The sequence below is a fragment of the Limanda limanda genome, chromosome 9 (assembly GCF_963576545.1).
Source record: "Limanda limanda chromosome 9, fLimLim1.1, whole genome shotgun sequence".
Classification (NCBI taxonomy): domain Eukaryota; kingdom Metazoa; phylum Chordata; class Actinopteri; order Pleuronectiformes; family Pleuronectidae; genus Limanda; species Limanda limanda.
The window spans coordinates 18,756,092-18,778,925 of record NC_083644.1 but is presented as its reverse complement, the minus strand read 5'-3'; the positions used below and the strand labels follow the sequence as shown (position 1 = coordinate 18,778,925).

Genomic DNA, 22,834 nt, shown 5'->3' with positions numbered 1-22,834 from the left:
CCTCTGTCCCGCTGCTCTCCTTTGTTTACGTTTCTGCAGCAACATGGAGGACGAGGTGGATGTTGACATCGAGGGAGATGAGACCGAGATTAGACTGAAGTAAGACTGTGATCTGTGGTGGTGAATAAACATGTGACCTGCTAGTAAGACGTGTTTACTGCTGGTTAACACCGAGCTGTGGTAAATAAACATGTGATATGTTAGTAAGACGTGTTTACTGCTGGTTAACACCGAGCTGTGGTTAATAAACATGTGACCTGTTAGTAAGACGTGTTTACTGCTGGTTAACATCGAGCTGTGGTGAATAAACATGTGATCTGTTAGTAAGACGTGTTTACTGCTGGTTAACTCTGAGCTGTGGTGAATAAACATATGATCTGTTAGTAAGACGTGTTTACTGCTGGTTAACTCAGCAGTAAACACGTCTTGTTCAGCTCCTCACTGCAGACTCACTAGTAATAGATGTGAGTTCACGACCAGCTTCTCTCTCTCTCTCTCTCACAGTGAGCTGGACTCGGGGGGATTAGTTCAGGAACACTTCATTCAGTCTGCGTGGACGAGCAAAGCGGGGACACTGGTAAGAATGAGATCATCAAGCAAAGTCGTTCAGCTCTACTCTGTTTGTTTATTTGTCTTACTGTCTATCTGTGTCCCTGTCTCCCTGTCTGCCTCTGTCTCACCGTATCTCTGTGTCTGTGTCGTGCAGCCTTGGGAGCTGGACAGCTCCATCAGCCCAGAGAACAGAGAGGTCATACAGAGGATGCTGCTGGAGGAACAGTATCCTTTCACTGACCTTGAACGCATCACACTGACGGAAACATATCGAACATGTCATCATCTGAGATTTACACTGATTTCTAAAAGAGTAATTCATGGATCTTGATGAAGGAAAATCATGCATCCTCTTGTGGAAGCGAACAGCTAATCACAATTTGCCTTGGTTTATTCTGTGGCCATAAGGCAAAGTTGAACATGCACAGAGTGGAAAGGAAGGGAGAGTGTGTTATTATTGCACATTAATATGGATAATGGTTAACATGCAAATGTGTTTATTGAGCACAGAATGGATTTTTGTTTGCTCAAATTAAATTGTTTTGGCTCGCATGTAACACAACATCTCTTCAAAGTATGATTCATGTGCTCGCAAAACATTTTTTCTTTTTGCTCCAAATCTCAAATTGCTTTCTTATGAATGAGGTACAAATATACAGAACAAGTCAAGGATTGAGATGAACACCTTCAGAGGTAGAAGAGCATTCAGAGAGTGCACACTAAGTGAAAGCCCTGTCTCACCAGGATAAAGCAAATGAAAAAAGATCCCTGCCTCTGCTCATTTATCTGGATCTGCTCCAAAATGTAATGCAGTCTTCCGTGGGCCTTGTCCTATACATCAACATCATTCTGTGGAAAGCAGTTCAGTAGTTTTTGTATAATTCTGCTGAAATGACAGAAAACAAAACCCCCTTGGCAGAGGTAATTCTTTTTATTAAGTTTGACCAGACATATTCTGTAGCGTCTTCTGAATTTACATAAACATAACGTTTTTCAGAGTGAGGAGGCTTATGACAAACTGAGATAGCATGTCAATTGTCTTGACAAATGGCTGGTGGAGCTGAAGTCTAACAGAACTAGAAAATAAAGACATAAAGTTTCCAAAAAGAAAAAGTTCTTTATGGATTTTTTTCAGTAAAATCAACAGAATGTTTTCCATCAAAGCTTCTTGAATTTGACTACTACAGAGTTCTACAAAAATGGAAGAAGGATGGACCAAGAAAAAATCCATTAAATTTTGGACTAAGGAACAGATCCTGGAATTTTATTTATCACTTTTGATAAAATTGCGAATTGAGGCCTTTGGCGGAGGTATCCACTCTATTCAGCGCCATTCTAGTGTTTTTATTGTATTTATCAGTTCCACGTCTCTGCTGGTTGAACTGTGTTGGAGAGTTTATTATTCTGACACATAGTTAGGATCCCATTCATTATTACATCAGTTGGTCCTGAACTATGATCACAGATACTACCTGACAGGTAAAGAGATTCCTGATCATATTTGGGAAAGTGATCTGAACAACAAGCCCAAAGTGAAGACGTAAGTCTGTTCTTCTTTCAGCACTCACATGATCCCAGTTCACAATGTACTGGTGTTGTTGGCAGTGATGTCATGCTCCTTTCTGTTTGGTGGTCAGTTCTCCAGCCAAACCCTCGGCCGCAGCCTCTGGATCCTCTTCTCATTGGTCCAAGCAGGAGAAAGAGCTGTTTGAAGAAGGACTGGTGAGCTCCCCTTACTTTCTCCAACATCCATTGCTTACATTTTATATTCAGCATGTCTTAATGCTCAATTTGAGTCTTTGTGTGTAGAAGTGGTAATTTCTGTGTGAATCTGAATTGATATAACGTGGGTGTGCTGTTCTGCAGGCTCAGTTTGGTCGAAGATGGACCAAGATTGCCAAACTGGTGGAGAGCCGTTCTGTCCTCCAGGTCAAGAGCTACGCCCGACAGTATTTCAAACACAAGGTGAGATTCAGCTGTACATTATCCCTGAGTGACGCTGCTACTTAAAGCAAAACTACGCAACTTTATTTTAACCTTAAAACAGCAGATCCAAATTGAGTTTGATGTTTCACAGAATTGGAGTAGGGAGAATAATGCAGCTTTAATTTCCCTCCCCTCACCGTGAATGCCTGATCTTGCTCTATGTAACATTGGTGAGGGCGAACGATCTGTGGAAAGTGTGTAATAGGCTGATAGTTGCAAAGAATAATGCAGAACTGTAGATCTGAGGAAATACATTAACAAGCGTTTGTCTCCAATATTCAGTGAGGAAACTTTTGAGCAAGCTACCTCAATATTTTCTTTCAAAACCTTTTCAAAAATACATTTTTATAAAAGGGCTTTTGAGTGTTTCTACTGGTTTGCTGCTTTTCACTTGTGTTTTTTATATTACTTCAAACCAGTCATTTGTTTGTTTTTGCTTTATTTTATCGATTTTCTTTGATTAACATGTTAATATTTTGAAATTTTCAATGTATTTTCTGTTTTTATGTGCTAGTTTATTATTATTGTTATTTATTTTAAAATAGGAAGAAGTTGAGTTTGGTGAATTTGTAACAGGCAGCTCTTCTAATAAAGGAAGCTGGGAATCATGAGGAATGTCCACCGTTGAGTTGTCCTTCAGATCAGAGACAACACAGTCAAAGCTCCGGTTGACACGCCCCTGGTCTAGGGGAAAAACAGACATAACATATGGTGCTCTCCCTATTCTTCCCACTCCCAAGCAGGCCAGTGTCCAGGTATTTCCGTTTGGTGGTAGCTTTTTATTTTCAACTTCAGAGGGAGAGATAACCAACAACAAACAAAACAATCTATCTCCCTAACTTCCTGCTACAAACCAAAAAGGTTAACAAAAAGACAAAGGCTTACCTAACTCCTAACCAAGAAACACAGGAGAAAACAAGGGTAAAAGAAAAAGGGTTCTCCCTCCTACAAGGCTACCACCCACACTTTGCTACTTACACACAGATGCCACAAAACAACACTTAAGTCAGACACTGGTCCCAGTTGGATGTGGAAGGATTGGTGGAGAGAGGGAGACTGTAGTCAGTCAGTGCTTCTTGTAGGCTCCTCTCTTCAGTCTGGCCAATCCTGGAGCCGCAATCAGGCAGCTCACTCCAATCAGCAGATCCCACCTGCTAACAATCAGGCACACACACACTCAAAGAAGACAGCTCACATTCTAGGAGGAGGAACAGAACAGAATCACATATGCCCACAGGGTCGTAACAAAACATTGATGGGTGTCTTTCGTTTGTTGAAAATCACTTGCTCGCCTGCAGAGGGCACTGTTGTTCAGTTAAAGTCACATAGTGTTACTTAAATCAAGGCCCTTTCCAAATATTTGAATGTGGTTTCCTAATAATACATTCACAACCAGAGGACACACCTTGTGACAGCTTTAGAAATAATGAAAGACAAACAAACTCTTTCAACATCTGTTTATTTTCTCAGGCTGAATCAGAGCCCAGCTCTGCAGCTCAGTCGGCTGGACCAGACCTGCACCCGCCTCCGACCACATCCAGTCATGCGTCCTCGCTGGTAAACACCGTCCGCATAGAGAAGCTTTCTGATGGCGAGGACGAGGATGTAGACATCACAGATGACCTGAGTGATGAGGAAGATGATAAACCGCATACCGGGATCAAAACTGAGCCAGAGCAACAAACAGAGATCCAGATAGACAGTTCAGAAGGAGAGCAGGAGGAGTCAGGTGAGGATGAGGTGGAGAGCACCCAGGAGATGAAGGACCAGCACAGCCACATCTCTCCTTTTCCACAAAGTCTTCAATCTTCATCGTCGTTCGCTTTCACTGAGGAGCCTGTTGTCACCGAGCAAGACGAGACGCCTTCTCTGAAGAGCCCTCAGACAGAAACTCAGACAGACTCAAGGCAGATGAATGATGAGCACGAGGCCCAGTGTTCCCAGTCTGAGAGCTCAGCACAGACTGGTCTACTAGAGGACGCCTTTTGTGATGAGACAGGTAATCCATGCTGTCTATGATCTCATCCATGTTTCTTTGCCTGTGAATTTACTGTATTTTTTAATACTTCTGATGCTTTTCCTTCAAGACTCAAGGATGTTTAGTCAGGGATCAGATGAGGACCCAGAGGAAGAGGAGGAGGAGGAAGATGAGGATGAAGAGGAGCTCAAGGTACCTGAGGAGGAAATTACGATGGAAAGCGAGAGCGTCACTGAGGATGAGAAACAAGCTATCCCAGAGTTCTTTGAGGGACGGCCATCCAAGACCCCTGAACGATATCTGAAGATCAGAAACTACATCCTGGATCAGTGGTAAGAGACACAGTGGTTATTCAGTTCCTCAATATCACCACAACTGTGCAGGGTTTTAATGTCTTTGTTCTCCAGGTTGAGGAGCAAACCCAAGTACCTGAACAAGACCTCTGTCCGCCCAGGCCTGAAGAACTGCGGCGACGTCAACTGCATCGGGAGAATACACACCTACCTGGAACTTATAGGAGCCATCAACTTCAACTGTGGTAACTTTGCTGAGCTTGAAGCAGCATTTACTCTTGTTCTATTTTTTTTTCCATATTCACTCAGAGCTCTGTCTCTTCTCTCACAGAACAAGCCGTGTACAATCGCCCTAAGGTTGTGGACCGCTCCAAGCATAAGGTGGGCAAAGACGTGCTCGAGGCCTATCAGCTCGCCCAGAGGCTGCAGAGCATGGTAGGTACTCTTTGACACACAGAATGTCAAGCAGCTAAACTAAAGCTGCTTTCAGACATGTGCTGAACTACAGATATTCTCCTGAAATCCTCCGAAGGGCAATAAGTGAGATTGCAAATCTCAGAGTCAGAGGCTGTGCACATTCTCTGTAGTCACTCCCTGGTAAAAACTATGGATATTGTCTGTGAGCCCTTCTGAGATTTCAGCAAGATCATGTCTCGGGCATTCACAGTGGACAAGACTTCAAGACGTCAACTTGCAAGAAAACGAGATTCGAGAGCCTTTAGTAAAAAGGGCTAGTGGTGAATGAAAACGTTATGTCTTGTCTCCTACATCCTCTACCCAGACACCACCTGGTTCCTGTTTTGTTTTCCTGTTATTGTGAACACAACTGACCAAGTAAATGTTCATATGTGAAAGGCAAACTCCGGAGAAAGGCCAGATCCCATTGTCTAGACATTTTCCAGAGTTCCCGTCTGAAAACAGCTTATGGCACTGCTGGACTTTAACCTAACTTCTGTTTGGTTACAGCGGACCAGGAAGCGCCGTGTTAGGGACATATTGGGAAATTGGTGTGATGCTAAAAACCTGGAGGGACAGACATATGAGGTTTGGACACTTTCACACCCCCACACACACACATCACTGAGAGATTCACACTGGTATATTCACTGACCCTATATGGTTGGTGTTTCCTTCAGCATCTCAGTGCTGAGGAACTTGCTCTGCGGAGAGAGGAGATGAAGAGGAGGCCGAGGCCCTGCAAGATGTCCAGATACAGAGGGTGAGGGTGTTTTTCTGTATTCTGCATTTCTCACTTCATTATGTTCATTTGTAACACGTTGGATCTCACTCTCTCTGCTAGGTCTTTCGATCCCTTCCAGCTGATTCCCTGCAGGTCTTTTGGGCAGGATGTACAGGTCAGTGTCCGTCTCTTCCACCGTTCACTCACCAGTCATATTCGATCATGCAGGATGGAAATCTAACCTTTCATTTAACCAGCATTATGTCTCTCTTAACTTGATAAAGGTTTTTTATAGGAGTCAGTTTCCTCCCAAAACCAATCTTTGAAATCAGACAGACAGTTTTAAAAATTACATATTTAATATGAGATCTTCATTCACTGATCCTACTTGTATTTGTGTCGTATATAAACTCACGTTATATATGAACAGTTCTCACCGCATATTCTCATTGTCTTTTTTCTGTTCTCTCAGGAACCATTCCAAGTCATTGTGTGTGCAGAGACTCTTCTCATCATGGACATGGTACGCTACACACACCACCACCACACATGCTGAGGGTGATCTGTGTGAAATCATCTTGACAAATATGGCTGGATTTACAGAACTGCCACAGTACTAGAAAATAAAGACATAAAAAAGCTAATAAATCACAAAATATTCTTATAGTTGTTTTTATGTATTTATTAAATATACCCATGAAACATTCAATCTGCAGGGAGGACAAGTAAGTGATTCTGTGGATTAAATAAGTGGTCAAACGCTCCTTTGGCAGCATTAAACTCAAGTGAGCTTCTCAGGCAGCAGAGTTAATTTCCCCCTCGATGAGGATGAGGAACAGATGTTCAGCAGCTGCAATGATTCATTAAATACTTCAGCTGGTTCTCTGTTACTGGGGAGAGCAGCCACAGAACAAAATCATCTACAAAGACAATTTTTCAAACTGTTAACTGATGATTATCCAAAGTATATGAGATTATTTTTAAACTTCTTTTAGCTTTTTAAAACCAATACTTCGAGATACATGTGAGATCTGAGACTTTGTGTTTTTTTCAAGTCAAATTTACTTAAAACTACATCTTTCATCTGGTTTCATTGACTGGACTAATTTTTTCCCCCTAAATCCTAAATCCTGAATCCAGTATTTATCTTTGGGCGTCATTAGTTGAGGGAATCTCATAATATTTACAACTTCACCGAGTATTTGAATGCTATTCAATATGATAATATGATGATCATTTGTATTTTATTAGTTGCAATAGATGATGTTTGTCAATTTGTGATTTAAGTGAAGTTATGAACATATTTTAAAACAGATTTATACATAATGTAGATGCACCTGAATTTATTTTTCCTTTTTTCTCTTTACGGTTTTCTACAATTATCTTTTATCATGTCGATAACAATCTAATATTTGGTATTGTCTCACTTTTAAAGAGTTTGAAGATGGTCTTTTCAGAGTGCTGTATGCACCATGAGCTAACTAACTCAACCTTAACTTTTCTTTTCTTTTCCTAAAAAACCACCATATCTCTTTGTTATATTTCATTATAGAATAATTGTCTCTTTTAACTTGTTCCTAAATTGATTAAATGTGCTGTGATCCTCAGCATGCGCACGTGTCACATGGGGAAGTCATCGGTCTGCTCGGCGGGACTTTTAATGAGAAAGACAAAGTGTTGAAGGTAGGAGGAGGAGATGATGAGAATAGATCATCTATTAGAAGACGAGAATGTCTGCACACCATTCTCATGACTCACCACATTATCGTTTGCCAATTTGTGTCTCTCCGGTCCAGCACCTAGTGTCTATCAAGTTTGGATGTGCATGCTTTTTTTTATACTTTCTGAATATATCATTTATTGACTATGTATTTTCAAATTGGTATTTAGTGACAAACTGCTCCTTGTGCTTGTGTTTAGATCTGTGTGGCAGAGCCGTGCAACAGCGTGAGCACAGGTTTGCAGTGTGAGATGGACCCGGTGTCTCAGACGCAGGCCTGTGACGTGCTGTCGTCCCTGGGCTTCAGTGTTGTTGGCTGGTACCACTCACACCCCTCCTTCCACCCCAACCCTTCAGTACGGGACATAAACACACAGGACCAGTTCCAGGTAACACGAATCACTGAGAGAGGCCACTTTCACGTTTGTCTGTGTGTGTCCGTGGGTCTGATCTCCTGTGTCCTGATTGTTCTAGAGTTATTTCTCACGAGGCGGAGCCCCCTTCATTGGTATGATTGTGAGCCCGTATGACCCAGCAAATCCATCCCCCCACTCCCAAACCACCTGTCTGCTGGTGCAAGAGAGCCCGGAGCCCTCAGGCCCCCAGAGTATGTCTAACACACACAAACACACACACACACACAGGTGCACGTACTTTATAGTTAAGATCAAGAAAGTTAAGTTGTTGAAATCAAACAGACTATGTAGGTCAGAGACTTGTGCAGTTTATCCTCCGGCTCAGTGTGTCTCTGTTACTACACAGAGCTGCCCTACAGATTTGACTTCCTTTCATCCCAAGACATCCCAGACTGGGAACAGACAATGAAGAGGGCAGAGTGGATCATCCACAAGTACTCTCAAACACCCGGGTGAGTGAGACAATAGATTGTAGTGGACATTCTAACATGTGTCATCAAATGTTGATCCCTTCTTTTCGTGATATTGAACATGTTTTTGTTTCCTGCTGTGGTTGGTCAGGACTGTGAAGTTGGACAGATTTTTCCGGAAAGACTCTCGTCTCACATGCTTGGAGAAGGTCAGTCTATCCGGTCATTACCGCTTACATGTACATTCCATAAACTGAGATGGATGATGTGTCTCCACTTTCTTCTACTATCCAGAAATTAAGCGAAAATATCCAGGATACGAATGCTGCCATCTGGCACAGTTGTAGCCAGAGTCTGCACAGAAGTGATTGAGGAATGGAGCCGTAGTAGCGAGGTCCCGTCAATACACGCACTTGAACAATCAGGAAACTGTCTCAGCTGTCAAATAACGATGTTTAACCAAGTATTTATAGCAATAAATAACTAATTAAAACCAAACTTAGCAGAAAATTAACATTCTGACATATATTGGCATGATAAGAACTAGCTCAATCGACAGAAACCATCTTTAAGAAAGAATGATTTTATGTGACTTTCCAGTATGGCCCATGTCCCATCCACTTACATGGGGGAGGCAGTTGAGTACTATTCTGCAGCCAGCCACCAGGTGGCAATCGAGATGCTTTCGCTTCACTTTTGGGAAGCAGTCATGTCGTCCAATCTTTATTTTGTATTTTTAGTCTCTTGTTCACCCTAATGTATAACCTGTTTTTTAACAGATTGACCTCATCTTAATGATCTGATTGTGTCTCTTTCATTGACTCAACTTTCTCCCTTTAGATGCTGTCGTCTCTCGCCAGGTACCTAGAGCCCTTGCCAGATGAGGAGGGAGAGTCCTTCCTCACCCAGGTCCACGCCCTTCTCCAGTCAGACTTTATGACTAAGCAGCCATGGGAAGGGGAAGGCTCTTTAAATACCTCACCCAGACCAGTGGACAACTTGGGTGCTCATCAGCTGCTCAGCCAGAACAGGTTCCAGGAAGGAGACTCGGATCCGGATTGTGGCAGAGCGTCATGCAACAATGAACAGATCACCACGGAAACAACCTCAGAGACAAACAGCAACGTAGTGTTACACATGGGCTCAGTATTATCCGCCGAACATGACTATTTACTGTGATGGACCAGTTATATCGGATTCGTCCTGTAACATTTAACGAATATAAAGCTTGATGTAAATATTATGACTTGTTATCAGTAGTACAACCTATCTGATTTATTTTTTTAAATAACATCTTATTATGCAAGAAACAGATTGTGTGAACAGAATTCATATTAAATTCCTTTAACCAAATACCCTGTGACTCACCCATGATTGTGTGTGTGTGTGTGTGTGTGTGTGTTGGATTCATTTACACACAAAAATTAAATATATTTGCAAACTTTATTACGCAAAGAATTACGCAGAACTACAGGCCAGATTACCATAAAACTTGGTGGAAGGATGTGGTACCCATGTGTCCAGAAAGGAACCCATTCAATTTTGTGTGGATCCAGACCAGGGAACATTGTGAGTTTCCAGCAGTCAAGACCCATTCACACATAACACAGCATAGATGTAGATAGAAAAGACATTTGTCGCACACATTGCACAAGACATCACATAGAGATAAATTATATCACATACCTATTAATTTATAATTTGTTAAAGTTTTATTTTCGATTTCTTGGGAAAATTGTTCATGGATCTTGGTGAGGAAACAAATCAATCATGTCTAGGAGACTGATATTTATAAATGTGTGTTATTTGGTGCAGATCCAGACAAAAATATGGATCTGGTGAATTAAAATGTTGTCTTACATTTTTTTTAGTTATTCATTTTAAATTTACAAATAGAAGTAAACAAGACACGTGCCTGTTTTCTTGATCAAACAATTGTGTGGATGAGCAAAAAAGAACACCTACAAACAAGAACGAAAATAAGTAAAACACAAATAAAACTAAATAAATACATAATAAAAGCAGAGGTCGGGCTCTCATATTAATATACCGTAAACATATATTGTAACGAAAGCTGTTTAAAAGACTTTCTTGTGTTTCCGTGATATATTGTCGTTCCAGCCGGAACCTTTGGGGCGCGTCATGTTTCTAGACGGAAACATTTTGGAAGCAGGAACCTCAAACTGCACCACAACAAAGTTCAGCCCAGTTCGTTGTGCGTGTGTTCGGCGTCACACGGAAATGAAATGATAAAGTGTTCGTGTTAGAATATTTAAAAAACAGAAACACAGCATGAGTTCGGCGGCGGCTCGGTGTGACGTCAACGAGGACAGCTGCAGCTAACGTCCTCCGGAGCCATGACATTGACTCTTGTCCGATAACAGCCTAAAGGAAACCTGAGACAGTTCTACAGTGAGATGAAGTGTCTCCTGCCTCGCTTCACCAACACCAGCTGCTCCATGAGGAGTTCCAGGAGAGACTGAAGGGCGACATGGGCTCTCTCGCTGTTTGTCTGTCCCGGGGCCATCGCCTCCTCCCTCTCTCCGCTCACCTGAGTCGACTCGTCCAGGGAGGTAAACAGGCTTCACGCCCTGGGAGCTCCGGCTGCTCTCAGATCAGCTGTCACCGAGCAGGGAGCTCTCTCCACCTCAGACCTGCTCCATCACCTCTGCGGCTCCACAGCAATGGACCGACCCTGTGTCTCCAGGTTCGCCCCAGACCCCCGTCCCCCCTGCAGCCGGGTCCTGTCCCCAGCTGGGGGGGACAGCAGCTCCACACCTCAGCCCCCCGCAGAGCCCTTCCTGCTCCTCTCCTGTGGCTGGTGCTCAAACCTCTGCAGAAGATCCTGGCTATCATACTGGGCAGGTAGAGGACTCTGCAGGTCAACACTGAGCATATACAGACTGTATTAGGAACACCACACTAATGCTGGGTAGTTCATTTGCTCTCAAAACCTTCACCTTTTATAGCATTGATCAAACCATTGTAGGTTGTTGGTCCTTTTGTGGTGAAGCTATCTTTTGTTTTGATCTGTTGCTTCTGGTCACTTTGGCAGGGCAGGGGACTACAAATGTAAATAAAATAGCTTGCAGTTAAATTTAGTATATTTGTTTATTCTATTTATTTAATTACCCAGCACGTCTTTTCCTGCGTTATGTTTCCTGCATTCTTAATGTCGCATATTGGATATCATATCGTTCAATATGTAATCTGTGATAGACCATTCAATTGAAACCCAATGTGCTCTTCTTCTGCTGTAGTCCATCCACCTCAAGACCACCACCACAGTTGTAAAGAGTCATAATCTCTCTATACACTCTCTATATGTAAGCTACAACCACTTTGGAGGTTACATATCCCCCCTTAAACTATATGAAACAAATATTAACTTGTTTTGATACAATTCTGTATAAAAACTACAGAATGATGTGTCTCTCTCAGGAGATCAGTTTCTGAAATACTCAAATCAGTCTGTCTGGCACCAACAATAGTCACATGATCAAAGTTACAGAATTGCATTTTCCCCCATTGTGATGTTTGATGAGAACAATTAAATTGGATAATGATTGAGCAGGGGATGAAGTGACCACTGTTGCCTAGCAGCTGTGGGTTTGAATCTGTCTGTATAGGTTCCCTCCAGGCTTCTTCCCAAAGTCCAAAGACATGCAGCTTAGGTTAATTACCAGTAGGAATGTTAGCGTACATGGTTGTTTGTTTGTGAGATCGACTGTGGATCTGTCCAGGATGTACCACACCTCTTGCACAATATCAGCTGGGACTGACTCAATGAGCACACACACTTTAAAAGAAGACATTGGTATTATTTTGCAAACCAATTGTTAACATTCAATATATTTATTCGGAAAACTTACATCAGGTGATTTTAGTGCAATCCGCAAGTATAGTGTTTAAATATGTTCCATTCTTTAATTGCACTTAAAGCTTTTTGTTCAACACTTCTAACTGTTTTATGAACAGTTGTATCAATTGGGTTATTTAAATAAGAACAAATAAATTAGTGTATTAATTGTCAACAATTAAAAAAAATGATGATAGTATCCTTTGGCACACATGCCAAATATTTACACGCATAAGTATAGTGTGTAAATATGTTCCATTCTTTAATTGCACTTAAAGCTTTTTGTTCAACACTTCTAACTGTTTTATGAACAGTTGTATCAATTGGGTTATTTAAATAAGAACAAATAAATTAGTTTATTAATTGCTAACAATTAAAAAAAATGATGATAGTATCTTTTGGCACACATGAGGTTCAATAACACACACAATAGGTTAGGTTTTATTTATTTATTTTGTTTTATTTTGTTAAAATTATTCATTTAGAATTGTCTCTGTAAAAGAGAAAGTTGATTTATTCAAGTCAATTATTTCAAGCAACGTCTCGGCCTACTTTTAGATTTAATATTTCACTGTTTCCTCGGCAAAAGCTCACAAAATTACCTTAGCATTTTGTGCAGGTACATTGTGTGAACATCTTTAATGCATGTATTATTTTAATAATAGATTATTGATATCCATGCATCTGTCTGGATTCTAACTTTCCTACCAAAGTCTGAGCTTGTACTTAGTCTTTCATTTAGCTTTTTTACCAGTATGATTTTTGAATTGACCTTGTGAGGATGTGTGAGCTACACAAGCAGATCTCACAGAGCATGTGGCCTCTCTTTGTGTGCAGGAGCATAAGGAAGTGGTGGGTTTCTCTTCCCTCCAACCGTCGGCAGCTCCTGCACGAATGGGTCCGGAGGCGTCGTTGGCATCTGGCAGGAGGGGCGGGTGTTGCCATGGTGATTGCGGCTCTACTCCTACTGACTCACCTGGATGAGTCTCCTGTGACGGGACGGACCCGCCTCCTGGTGTTCAGCAGAGAGAACTACATGGAGCTGGCTGCTCTGACTTCAGAGGCTGTGAGAGAGGGAGAGGGGACAAACAGGATGTGTGTGTCGGTTTTACAGGATGACTAGAGATAGAAATAATTTTAAGTCATTTATTGAATCAGTAATGAAAACAGTAATGCCAATAAGACAGTCTAGATGACATATACTGTAGTTAGTTCCATGTTGGGGGGGGGGGGGGGGGGGGGATGTGGTGTCAGAAAACAATGTAGCCAAAAAGATCTTCCTTAAAATGTGTTTATTCACCGTGTGTGTCTGTGTGTGTCTGTGTGTGTATGTGTGTGTGTGGTGTATGTGTGTGTTTGTTTCAGTACATGGAGGAGTTTGCAGACTTGCTCCTTCCAGTCACTGACCCCCGTCACAAGGTGGTGGAGCGGGTGGTGCAGCATCTGGCACAAAGGAACAAGGACATCCCTGAAGTGTCTGATGTCACCTGGACCGTCCACATAGTGCAAAGTCCAAATGTCAACGCTTTTGTCCTTCCAGTAAGTAAACAGATATTTTTTTTATGTAGTATCATATTATCAACCTTGAACCAGTGCATCCTGAATCTCACATTTGAGAATGTATTATATTCCTTGTGACAGAGAAAGTTAGTTTTCACACCACCTTTTGCTGGTTTTTGCATTCTACCTTCGTTATAAAAACTAAGTTGACAGAAAAGTAGATGAGTGCACAGAAAGTGCAAACCTCTGCCAAGACTGACCTTCTATCTCGCCATCTCGAAACTGAACAATAACTCCTGGATTTACCAGTTTATCCAGATCCATTCCAAAATTGAATGGGTTTACCCTGGGGTCATGACAAACCCCTACACAAAATGTCTTGGAAATAGGTCCTGTAGCTTTTGCGTAATCCTGCTATCCAACAAGCAAACACTAAGGAAACATAACTTAGGAGAATATGTAGTAAAATAATTAATTTTGAATATTTACTTCACATTTTTTTCTGATTACTAAGTATATGGGATTATAGAACTGGGATACATCACTTCAATTATATGTTGAGGTGACTTATTTTAAAGTCTATGGTAATTGCCTACAATTTCTTGTACATCTGTAAAGACTATATTTACACCATATGGCTCAAATTTGCATTTTATTCTTCTTGTATGTAGAACGGGAAGGTGTTCATGTTCACGGGGATGCTGGACACTGTGGTGGATGTTCACCAGCTCACCATCGTCCTGGGACACGAGATGGCTCATGCATTACTGGGACACTCTGTAAGTGTGTTAGCCTCTTCACACTATGTTTATGATTGTTGCTTTGTGTTAAAACGTTACCATATCACTTTGACTGTCGTGTTTGGCCTGATATTGGCAGTCTGTCACTTCTCAGTGACCTTTAAGCACTCTGAGCAATTTCAACTGACAGTTTTTTACAGAAACACTGAAGAATTTCTGTGTAGAACAAACCGACCTTAGTGTATGTAAAGATTTGTGTTTAGTAATGTAGATAATAAACCCTGTGAAAATTTTGTATAACAATTTTCATGACCACAAATTGTCATTGTATTATTAACATGTGCTGAAAAAGTCTGAAACATATTTATTTATATAATATATAGCCATTTAAGACCATATCAGCACAAACATTGAGGAGGGAAGGCATTAGTTTGGCATTTAATTTCAGTCAGAAAATCCTGATAATGCTGAAGACAGCTAATTAAAAAGCAGTGATTTCCAGTGTTGACAAATTGACCTTAGAATTCGTGAGTTCAACGATTTACTCAACTTCAGACAAATCCAACAGAAGAAGCAAATACAATGGTTTTAACAGCAGTGTTTTCTCTACCACTGTCTGGAAAGAAACCCGGGAAATAATTTCTGTTTCATTTATTTCCTTTGTGCGCAGTGTAAGTGTCAAGGTCCAGTTTGGTCTCTGCTCTGTGTGTTTGTGGCAATGGGTCAAGACATCAAGCCCAAACACTTGAGTTAGGACCAAACTCATGCAATTTGACAGTGGTGGATGCTAACAACAGCTAGCTGTGGCCAGAGCACTAAAGCACACTCTGACTTTGGCAGCTTAGACAACTGAAATAACTCAGTCGCTCTGACACAGACCGCCACTCATTCTACCACGTTTCTATAGTAAATGCACTTTGCAGACAGGCCAACTTTGGTTGATGCTCGACACTATGAACTTATTGTATCACAAGTACTCACAAATCATCACAGTAATTACAGTAACCCAAATTGAAGAGGTACAACTAACCGTCTGGAATGTGACCATGGTATACTGGTTAACAGGTAACCGTTCACTTCCTGTTAGTAAACACATCTGAGGTGCTTCGTTGATAGCAGACCTTGCTTGTGGTGCAGAAGGATGACTCATTGAAAACACTTAGAGTGCAAATAATTTCAAGAACAAAGTGAAGTCATGTAGAAGCCCTTGGCACACAGAGAAGCTTCAGCTGGAAGACGGCCAGGTCTCTCCCATATAAGGTCATAAAATATGTATGCAGACCTCCTATAGTTAATGCGCATTATACACTGAGAGACCTGACTATTCATCATCAGCCCCCCCGCTCTGTCTCAAATGTATAGTATTGGCTGAGGTGGCATCAGTTGCTGCGATTGCATCAGACGGGGATAAAGGCTCACTGACAATCACCTCCAGACACTCACTAATCCTGCGTGTGCTGTGACGACCGCAGACCTGTCGACCTAGGCCACTGTCATGCTTTATTAATTTTCCTCCGATGGCTCTTTTTATTCCGGCAATAAAAGCCCATTTTTCTTGTTCTAAAAAAGTGTCTAATGAAGTGGGTATTTCGAAACTTTAAACGTCCTCGGAGGAAATGCTTGAAGGAGATTTTAATTAGATGAAAGGAATGAGCATTGATGGGCTTGGTATTACCCAGTAGGTGTGCGCTATTGGATTGGCTGTTAAAACCTCTAAGTCTGTTACAGAGTTAAGTTCCACTAAAATAGATGGGAACAATCAATATGTTCCAGCTGCCTTCACATCCCACTAACTTTTCCCCTCTATTTTTCTCTCCCTATTATCTTTTAATCTGTCTACCAAACCTTTACTTTCCTCTCTCTCCTTCGCACCTTTTCTCCTCTGTCATCTTCTCCTTGTCATCCCGCGTCCCTTCGCTGTCCTCTGAAGGCAGAACAGGCCAGTCTGTCTCATGTCGTGGACCTCCTGTCTCTTATTCTGCTGACAGCCATATGGGCTGTTTGTCCTCGAGACAGCCTGGCACTGCTGGGACAGTGGGTGCAGGACAAGCTTACTCAGGTTTGACACATTGCACAACGTTACCCATGTTCAACTGTATATCACTATTTCCTGCCACTCAATTGAAAATTAGCTTTACACACATGCATATATTTTTACTGACAAGGCAACAGCACGATTCTATTATGTTATTTTAAAGACATTGTTCTATATTTGTCTGAACTTAAAGCACTCAAACACTTTCTAAGAGGAACGTGTTTGACTGTTAAGGTTTGTATCTGATGCAAACATCATGTGTCTCTCCCCTCAGCTGATGTTCAGTCGTCCCTACAGTCGCAAGCTGGAGGCCGAGGCCGACAAAGTGGGATTACAGTTGGCTGCTAAGGTATCATCATCATCTTCATCATCTCCAGTGTGAGGGGCACTCCACTGCTTTTATACATTAAGTTTAGTTTTACTCAGCCTATGCAATCTATGATATTTATACAATCTCTTCTGTGGCTCTGGAGGATCTTGCATTTATTCTTTATTCAACGGGGACAATGGACAAAACGACAAAAAGTTTTTAATGAGATAATCTTGACATCATCATGGTCCCTCAGTTTTGGGTTTTCTTAAAATGCTAAACTTGAAGCCTACACCTGGAAAAGATGAAGCAAATCCTGCTTTTCTTTCTCTGTGAAACTAAAACTTGTTGGAATCTATCCTTTAACCTGTTCTTGACTATGGAGATGTGTTGAATATCATTTCCACAGATCATTGTCTTCACATGTTGGATGTTTATCATGGGACACAGAGATTCTCGACAAAGCAAATTCGTCTCCCTTATGTCTTCATATACAAAACCCTTCTGGGCAAAATTCCTACTCCTTTATCTTCCCTTTAAGGAACTATGGGAGATTAGGATTTATTCTTACCAAAGTCTGTACTTACTGGGAACAGAACGTTTTAAGCTTTTTTGCACCTAATGCATGGAATCATGCACAGATTGATTTTATGCTTCCAAACCTTATAACCTTTAGCGAGTTTAAAGCCTCGACAAAATCTCTTGAAAGTGTTTCATATGATCAAGTTTTAATCATGTGTTCGTCTTCTAATTAATTTTACTTGAAACTCTATTGCTGCTATTCCTGGCAATGTCTTCCTTGTAACAGAGATTTTTAATGTCAGTGGGACCAACCTGTTTAAATAAAGTTTAATAATTAGATGATAACAAACTGGAAGTGAGGGATTTGAAAGAAGTGCATGTAAAATGAAAGTGGCTATTGGCCAGCATCATGACAAATGTAGGATAGACTGTAGTATTTATGGATCTTGACCCATACAAGGTGTTGAAACTGTATTATCTTATTATATTAACAGAATATGAGAGCACTCGCAATCATTGGTGCTTTTTGGAGGTCACACTCCTTAACTCTGAAATAACTTTGAAAACTTTTTTTGTCTTTGGAGTTGAATCAGTATTTTATCATGGATTCACGCAGTCCGTTACCCTCAATTCCTGTAGTACGTTTTTAGAGCACTAGGGGGCACTGTTGTCAAACGGAACTTAACTTAGTGTGATAGTTCACTGAGGATTTTCATCTCAGCACAGCCACATTGTGTGTTTCTGACTCCATGGTGTGCTTTTGTGTGTTTCCTTCCTAGGCATGTGCAGATGTGCGGGCAGGACCTGTTTTCTGGCAGCAAATGGAAATCAGAGACCAGCTGACAGGAGAGCCCACCTTCCCGGAGTGGCTGTCCACACACCCGTCGCACAGGAACAGATTCACTCTGATGGACAGCCTCATACCAGAGGTACGGACGCACAGAGCCCTACCCCTGTCTGTTGTGTAGGAGACAGTAGGAGCTGTTAGTAGTCTTCATTTAGCTAATTAAACATCTGAAGAGACGTGTGCTGACGTGGAGAGAGAGAGGCCAGAGAGAAAAAGAACAGAGGAAAAAAAACATTTTCAACACTGGGCTGGATATCTAACTGCATTTCGTGGAGGCTTTAAAGGAAACATTAGCAGCTGAATCTCACATTCTCACTCACTGTGCACGCACTGTGGTGGTCAATGGGATCTCCGGGCTATAGGGGAAATAAACAAGCAGTCACTAAAAGCAACTTCATGTTGCACATGTGTGTGTGTTTGTGTCTGAGGCAGAGAGAGATTATAAGAGTACCAGGCAGCGATGAATTTAACCTTGACTGTGAGTTGGACTGTTGGAACACAGTCACATGCTCCAACCACTACTGACGAACAGATGGGTAAACCACTAATTGTCCATCAGGTGCCTGTGTCGTTGAGTGGGGGCATGTTTCCTGTGCTTGTGTGTGTTGGTGTGTGTTATATGTTTGCGACCATGCATCATTTCATATCCCTGTGTGGTAGCTGACCTTTAGCAGCAGTCGTTGCAGAGGCCCGGCTGTAGCCACAGGCAGCGAAGTGATGAAGAATGGTTGTTTAGGGGAATTGTTGGCCTGCATTGTGTTTGTGCAGAGGAAACTCTCTGGCTCCGCTATCCGCTGCACCCTGCTCCTCCCCAATTCATTCAATCCAGCATAGCGGCACATATGAGCCACTTAACAGCTGAGCTCAGTCGGGTGAAAATGATGCATAATGTGATGTTTTTAACCTTGCGAGGGGTGACAGCATCAGGCTAGTTAACCCCGGCTCCTGTGAGGGCACTCTGCCTCCACTAGTGCACTCATCACCCTTCAGCAAAGCGCATTAAGTCCACTGCTAGCATGAGAGGGGAGCCTGTTGAGTGGTGAAACAAAGTGCATGTGTATGCGCTCGTGAGTCTTGCAGGTGACACTAAGTGTGAGATTAATGAGTTGTGTGTGAGAGACAGACAGAGAGGATGCGCCTAATTGTGGGGGAGGGGCTTGTGGTTCGTTCTTGGCAGCTCAGCTTATCTAACCCTTCTGGGATTGATATCCATAACCAGCAGTCTGGTGTTCACTGGCTGCACCAACACAATCAAGACTAAGTCATTTTATTTCTATAACTGACTTTTACATTTTCACAATATTCTGATTATCTTACCAAATAACTGGAAAAACTAATGGCATCCTGTCATTTGTGCTTCACTTGTTTGTGCTAGTACAACCTCAAAAAATCAGTAGCCCGGCTGCAAACTTGTTCCTCTGTTTATTCTCTCCGTGGCGTCTTCGGGCTTCATGCATCTGTTTATCTCTGCACTTCAATCTCTGTCGTCTTTGTCTCTGGTCCTTCACATTCTCCTCTTTATCTGTCATCACATTCATTTTAGTTCACTGCTGCATTTTGATGATTTCTTATTCCACTACACTGTGAACAAAAGCAACAAATGAGCCACAACTGAAGGGTTAAATATGTCTACAGTTATAAATCAGTGCATGTTTACCTGTGAGTATGTCTGCTGTTTACGCATTTCTGTGATGAGATTTAATGTTATTACAATTTATTTTGAATAAAAACAAAGCATTGTTTAATATGGGCATTTTTTTCCTATCTTTATTCGAGAATGTGGTCTTTAGGTTTGAGAGTAGGACTTATTGATTTCAGACTTTGTAATTCTTTCACTCAAGATTCTGTGCTCGCGCTCAAATTGTTCCATTTTTAAGTAGATAATAATAATAATAATACATTTTATTTATACAGCACCTTTCAGACATAAAATGCAGCTCAAGGTGCTTTCAATAAAATCAAAGACATGAAATAAGAGATCAATAAGAACACTCTAGCAATAAAACAGATGTGCTCTGCTTTGCTCAAACTTTTTAGTTAGTTATATTTGTTTCTGTTGCTTCAGCTCTTGCCACACACACTGCTATCATGAAACATCTGCCCTCGGATTTCTCCTCTCTCTTTTTTTCAGATTTTTTTGAAAGAAGTCTGTCAAAATTTCCCCCAACCAATAGAAATTCAGATGAAATGTGGCAACCCAGAAAGTTACCTCTGTAGGGGAAGTAAAGCTACCGCACCCTCAAAGGAGGGCGGGACAGTTTCATTAATCTACACCTGGCATTCCAATGGATGGGGAAGTTTGACAGACTTGTTGCACATAATAAACAATCCAAGACCAGAAAGAAAAAATCTGTCAGCAGACATTTCACATGTGCACAGAGGCAGCGTCTACGTGAGGAGAAAGTCTCAGGACAAGCAGGGGCCATTTGAGTTTGAATGCAGGTTTTTGAATCGGAGCATTACAAAGTCTGAATGTGAAATCAATAAGCCTTGCTCTCTTAAATAAAGATAAGAAAATAAACTGAGTTTCCGGTATTTCTTTATACTTGCTGCATTAATGTTTTGAAATCACCTGTGTGACTGTTCTGCCTTGTATTTGTGTCCAGGCTCTGGAGTTGAGGGAAAGTTGTGTCTGCCCTGCTCTTCCTGAATCGGACCCCCGTGTCGTCTTCGCCAAGAGCGTCCAGGTGTTGCTGAAAAACGCTAAGGATCGAGAAAGAGGACCAGAGGGGGCAAGCAAGACCCACCTGCCTCACAGCCCTGCCTCTCTCTCTCCTGCACTGCCTGCTGCTCTGCTTCCCCAAACTGCACCTCTCCCTTCCCCAAGTGTGGGTCAACAGAGCAAAGGTCCTGTCCCAGCTGTAGCTTCAGAGATAGTAGCAGCCCCTGTCCCTGCTCAGGACAGAACACAGGACGGGTTGCAGATCAGCTGACAGGGAAGTTAAATCTTCACTCTGGTTTTTCACTGACCGGACTGGACTGTTTACTGCTGCTAACTGATATTTCCTTAATTTTAATTTAAGGGGTTTCTGGTGAGACCCCTACTGGTCAATCAGGGTATCAGTGCAATAGAGGGTAGAGCTGGGGTTGATAATGTGAAAAGAAGTAGACAGGGGTCTTTCTAGTTTCAGAGAAAATCTTTGGAAAATGTTGCCATGAATAAAAAGATTGAAAATCACTGGCTCTTCTTATATTTTTTTATCTAGTGCAACACGCTGCTGAGTGAACTCTCAGAGAATGTTATCAATGCCGAGTGACGACAAAGGAGCCACATTAATTAGATAACCTCGAACGGGGAAATGCTGAATTAATTAGTACAGCTTCCATACATTGCACGATTAATATGTGCATTATTCATGGACACACAGCAACCGACGAGGGTAAGCACTTTCCGTGTGCATGTAGGAGGGTGTGTCCATGGGAGGCGGAGGACATCTACATTCTCATTATGACTCCTCCATTCTCATGCTACACACACAGCAATTTATGCATCCTCCATCCTGAGGGATTTAATGGTATCAATTTATGTCAGGTTGTTTGCAGGTTTTCGAACACAGCCCTCCGCTCAGGAATCCTAACATCCGCCGTCAAGCTTTGAGAAATCTTTCGTGGGATTTTGTAAAAACTTATTTAACAAGGCAAGTTGACTGAGAAAACTCTCTTTATTAACAGCAGCCTGCAGGAGCAGTCACACAATGAGGAAGGGGAGGGCAGTTATGGTTCAAATCTTGGTAGTCCTTTGTGTCTGTGCTGAAACAAAACACACACTTGGTTCAATTGAGAAATCAATAGGGCATGTCTGCGTTTTCATTTGGGATGAATTATTTTATTTGTGTCTCATTTTCAGTGCTGGATCTGTATCAGCTTGCAAAACACCAGCCTAAAGTCTTACAGCTGCTGTGGAAGCTTTGTTTTACTGCAAACAGGGAAGGTCTATATTAGAGTCCGTGTCTGCATTAGAGGAAGTGGCCAAGTGATTGGTTTTGTGCAAAACAGTGCAATGAAAAGCCGAGGCAATATAGGTTTTTGCATATCAATATCTCAGCAGAAATGTGCTCCGTTTGCAATTGGCAGGGAATAAAATTAATTTGTGAAGCGAGACAGAAGTATAATTTTGGCTATTTTCCATTGCACATTCCACTTTTAATTCAAATGCTTGAAAGATCCACATTTATCAACAAGAGAAACCAGGATTATGGAAATGTAGTGTGTTATGAACATGTGTGTTTCTGTGTGAGTGAGAGTGTGTGAGGAAATTATCATGTTCTGTGACATCGCACAACAACATCAAAACTCTTCAATCGTCACACCAACCAATTAAGACTGTGGGTGAAAGACGAGTGTGCCTTTATGTGTGTGTGTGTGTGTGTAGAAACTCATTGATGAACAGAAAATACCTGGCTGGCCTCTGACAGCTGATCAGACAGATGTAAAGTCTTGAAATCGCATAGACAAGATTACACCGAGCCAGTCGAGATCTAATAAA

The 22,834-nt window shown here is 41.7% G+C and overlaps 2 protein-coding genes across 3 annotated transcripts; both read left to right on the top strand.

Moving 5' to 3' along the window:
• The first annotated feature begins 43 nt into the window (after positions 1–43).
• Positions 44–9,853, top strand: mysm1 (Myb-like, SWIRM and MPN domains 1). The gene is made up of 20 exons (XM_061078824.1): positions 44–99; positions 505–577; positions 707–777; positions 2,018–2,092; positions 2,190–2,274; positions 2,419–2,517; positions 4,009–4,537; positions 4,626–4,848; positions 4,924–5,054; positions 5,141–5,244; positions 5,776–5,853; positions 5,946–6,028; positions 6,110–6,164; positions 6,462–6,512; positions 7,598–7,672; positions 7,910–8,098; positions 8,184–8,316; positions 8,472–8,577; positions 8,687–8,744; positions 9,376–9,853. Exons 1-20 carry the CDS (start codon positions 44–46, stop codon positions 9,712–9,714), a joined length of 2,613 nt encoding a protein of 870 aa, XP_060934807.1. The 3' UTR covers positions 9,715–9,853.
• An 860-nt stretch (positions 9,854–10,713) lies between these two features.
• Positions 10,714–21,526, top strand: oma1 (OMA1 zinc metallopeptidase). 2 transcript variants are annotated; one of them, XM_061078822.1, is made up of 8 exons: positions 10,714–11,400; positions 13,232–13,460; positions 13,760–13,933; positions 14,566–14,673; positions 16,565–16,693; positions 16,944–17,018; positions 18,281–18,430; positions 20,955–21,526. In XM_061078822.1, the coding sequence occupies exons 1-8, from the start codon at positions 11,027–11,029 to the stop codon at positions 21,279–21,281; spliced, it is 1,566 nt and encodes a 521-aa protein (XP_060934805.1). In that variant the 5' UTR covers positions 10,714–11,026; the 3' UTR covers positions 21,282–21,526. The 2 variants fall into 2 exon arrangements, with proteins under 2 accessions (XP_060934805.1, XP_060934806.1); XM_061078823.1 differs by lacking the exon at positions 16,565–16,693.
• The last annotated feature ends 1,308 nt before the right edge of the window (positions 21,527–22,834 follow it).

Coding starts and splice junctions, on each gene's coding strand:
- oma1 (XM_061078822.1), top strand. CDS start 11,027: ATGGGCTCTCTCGCTGTTTGTCTGTCCCGGGGCCATCGCCTCCTCCCT. Junction 17,019..18,280: donor GATTACAGTTGGCTGCTAAG/GTATCATCATCA, acceptor TTTCCTTCCTAG/GCATGTGCAGATGTGCGGGC. Junction 18,431..20,954: donor TGGACAGCCTCATACCAGAG/GTACGGACGCAC, acceptor ATTTGTGTCCAG/GCTCTGGAGTTGAGGGAAAG.
- mysm1 (XM_061078824.1), top strand. CDS start 44: ATGGAGGACGAGGTGGATGTTGACATCGAGGGAGATGAGACCGAGATT. Junction 4,538..4,625: donor CGCCTTTTGTGATGAGACAG/GTAATCCATGCT, acceptor TTTTCCTTCAAG/ACTCAAGGATGTTTAGTCAG. Junction 6,165..6,461: donor CTTTTGGGCAGGATGTACAG/GTCAGTGTCCGT, acceptor CTGTTCTCTCAG/GAACCATTCCAAGTCATTGT.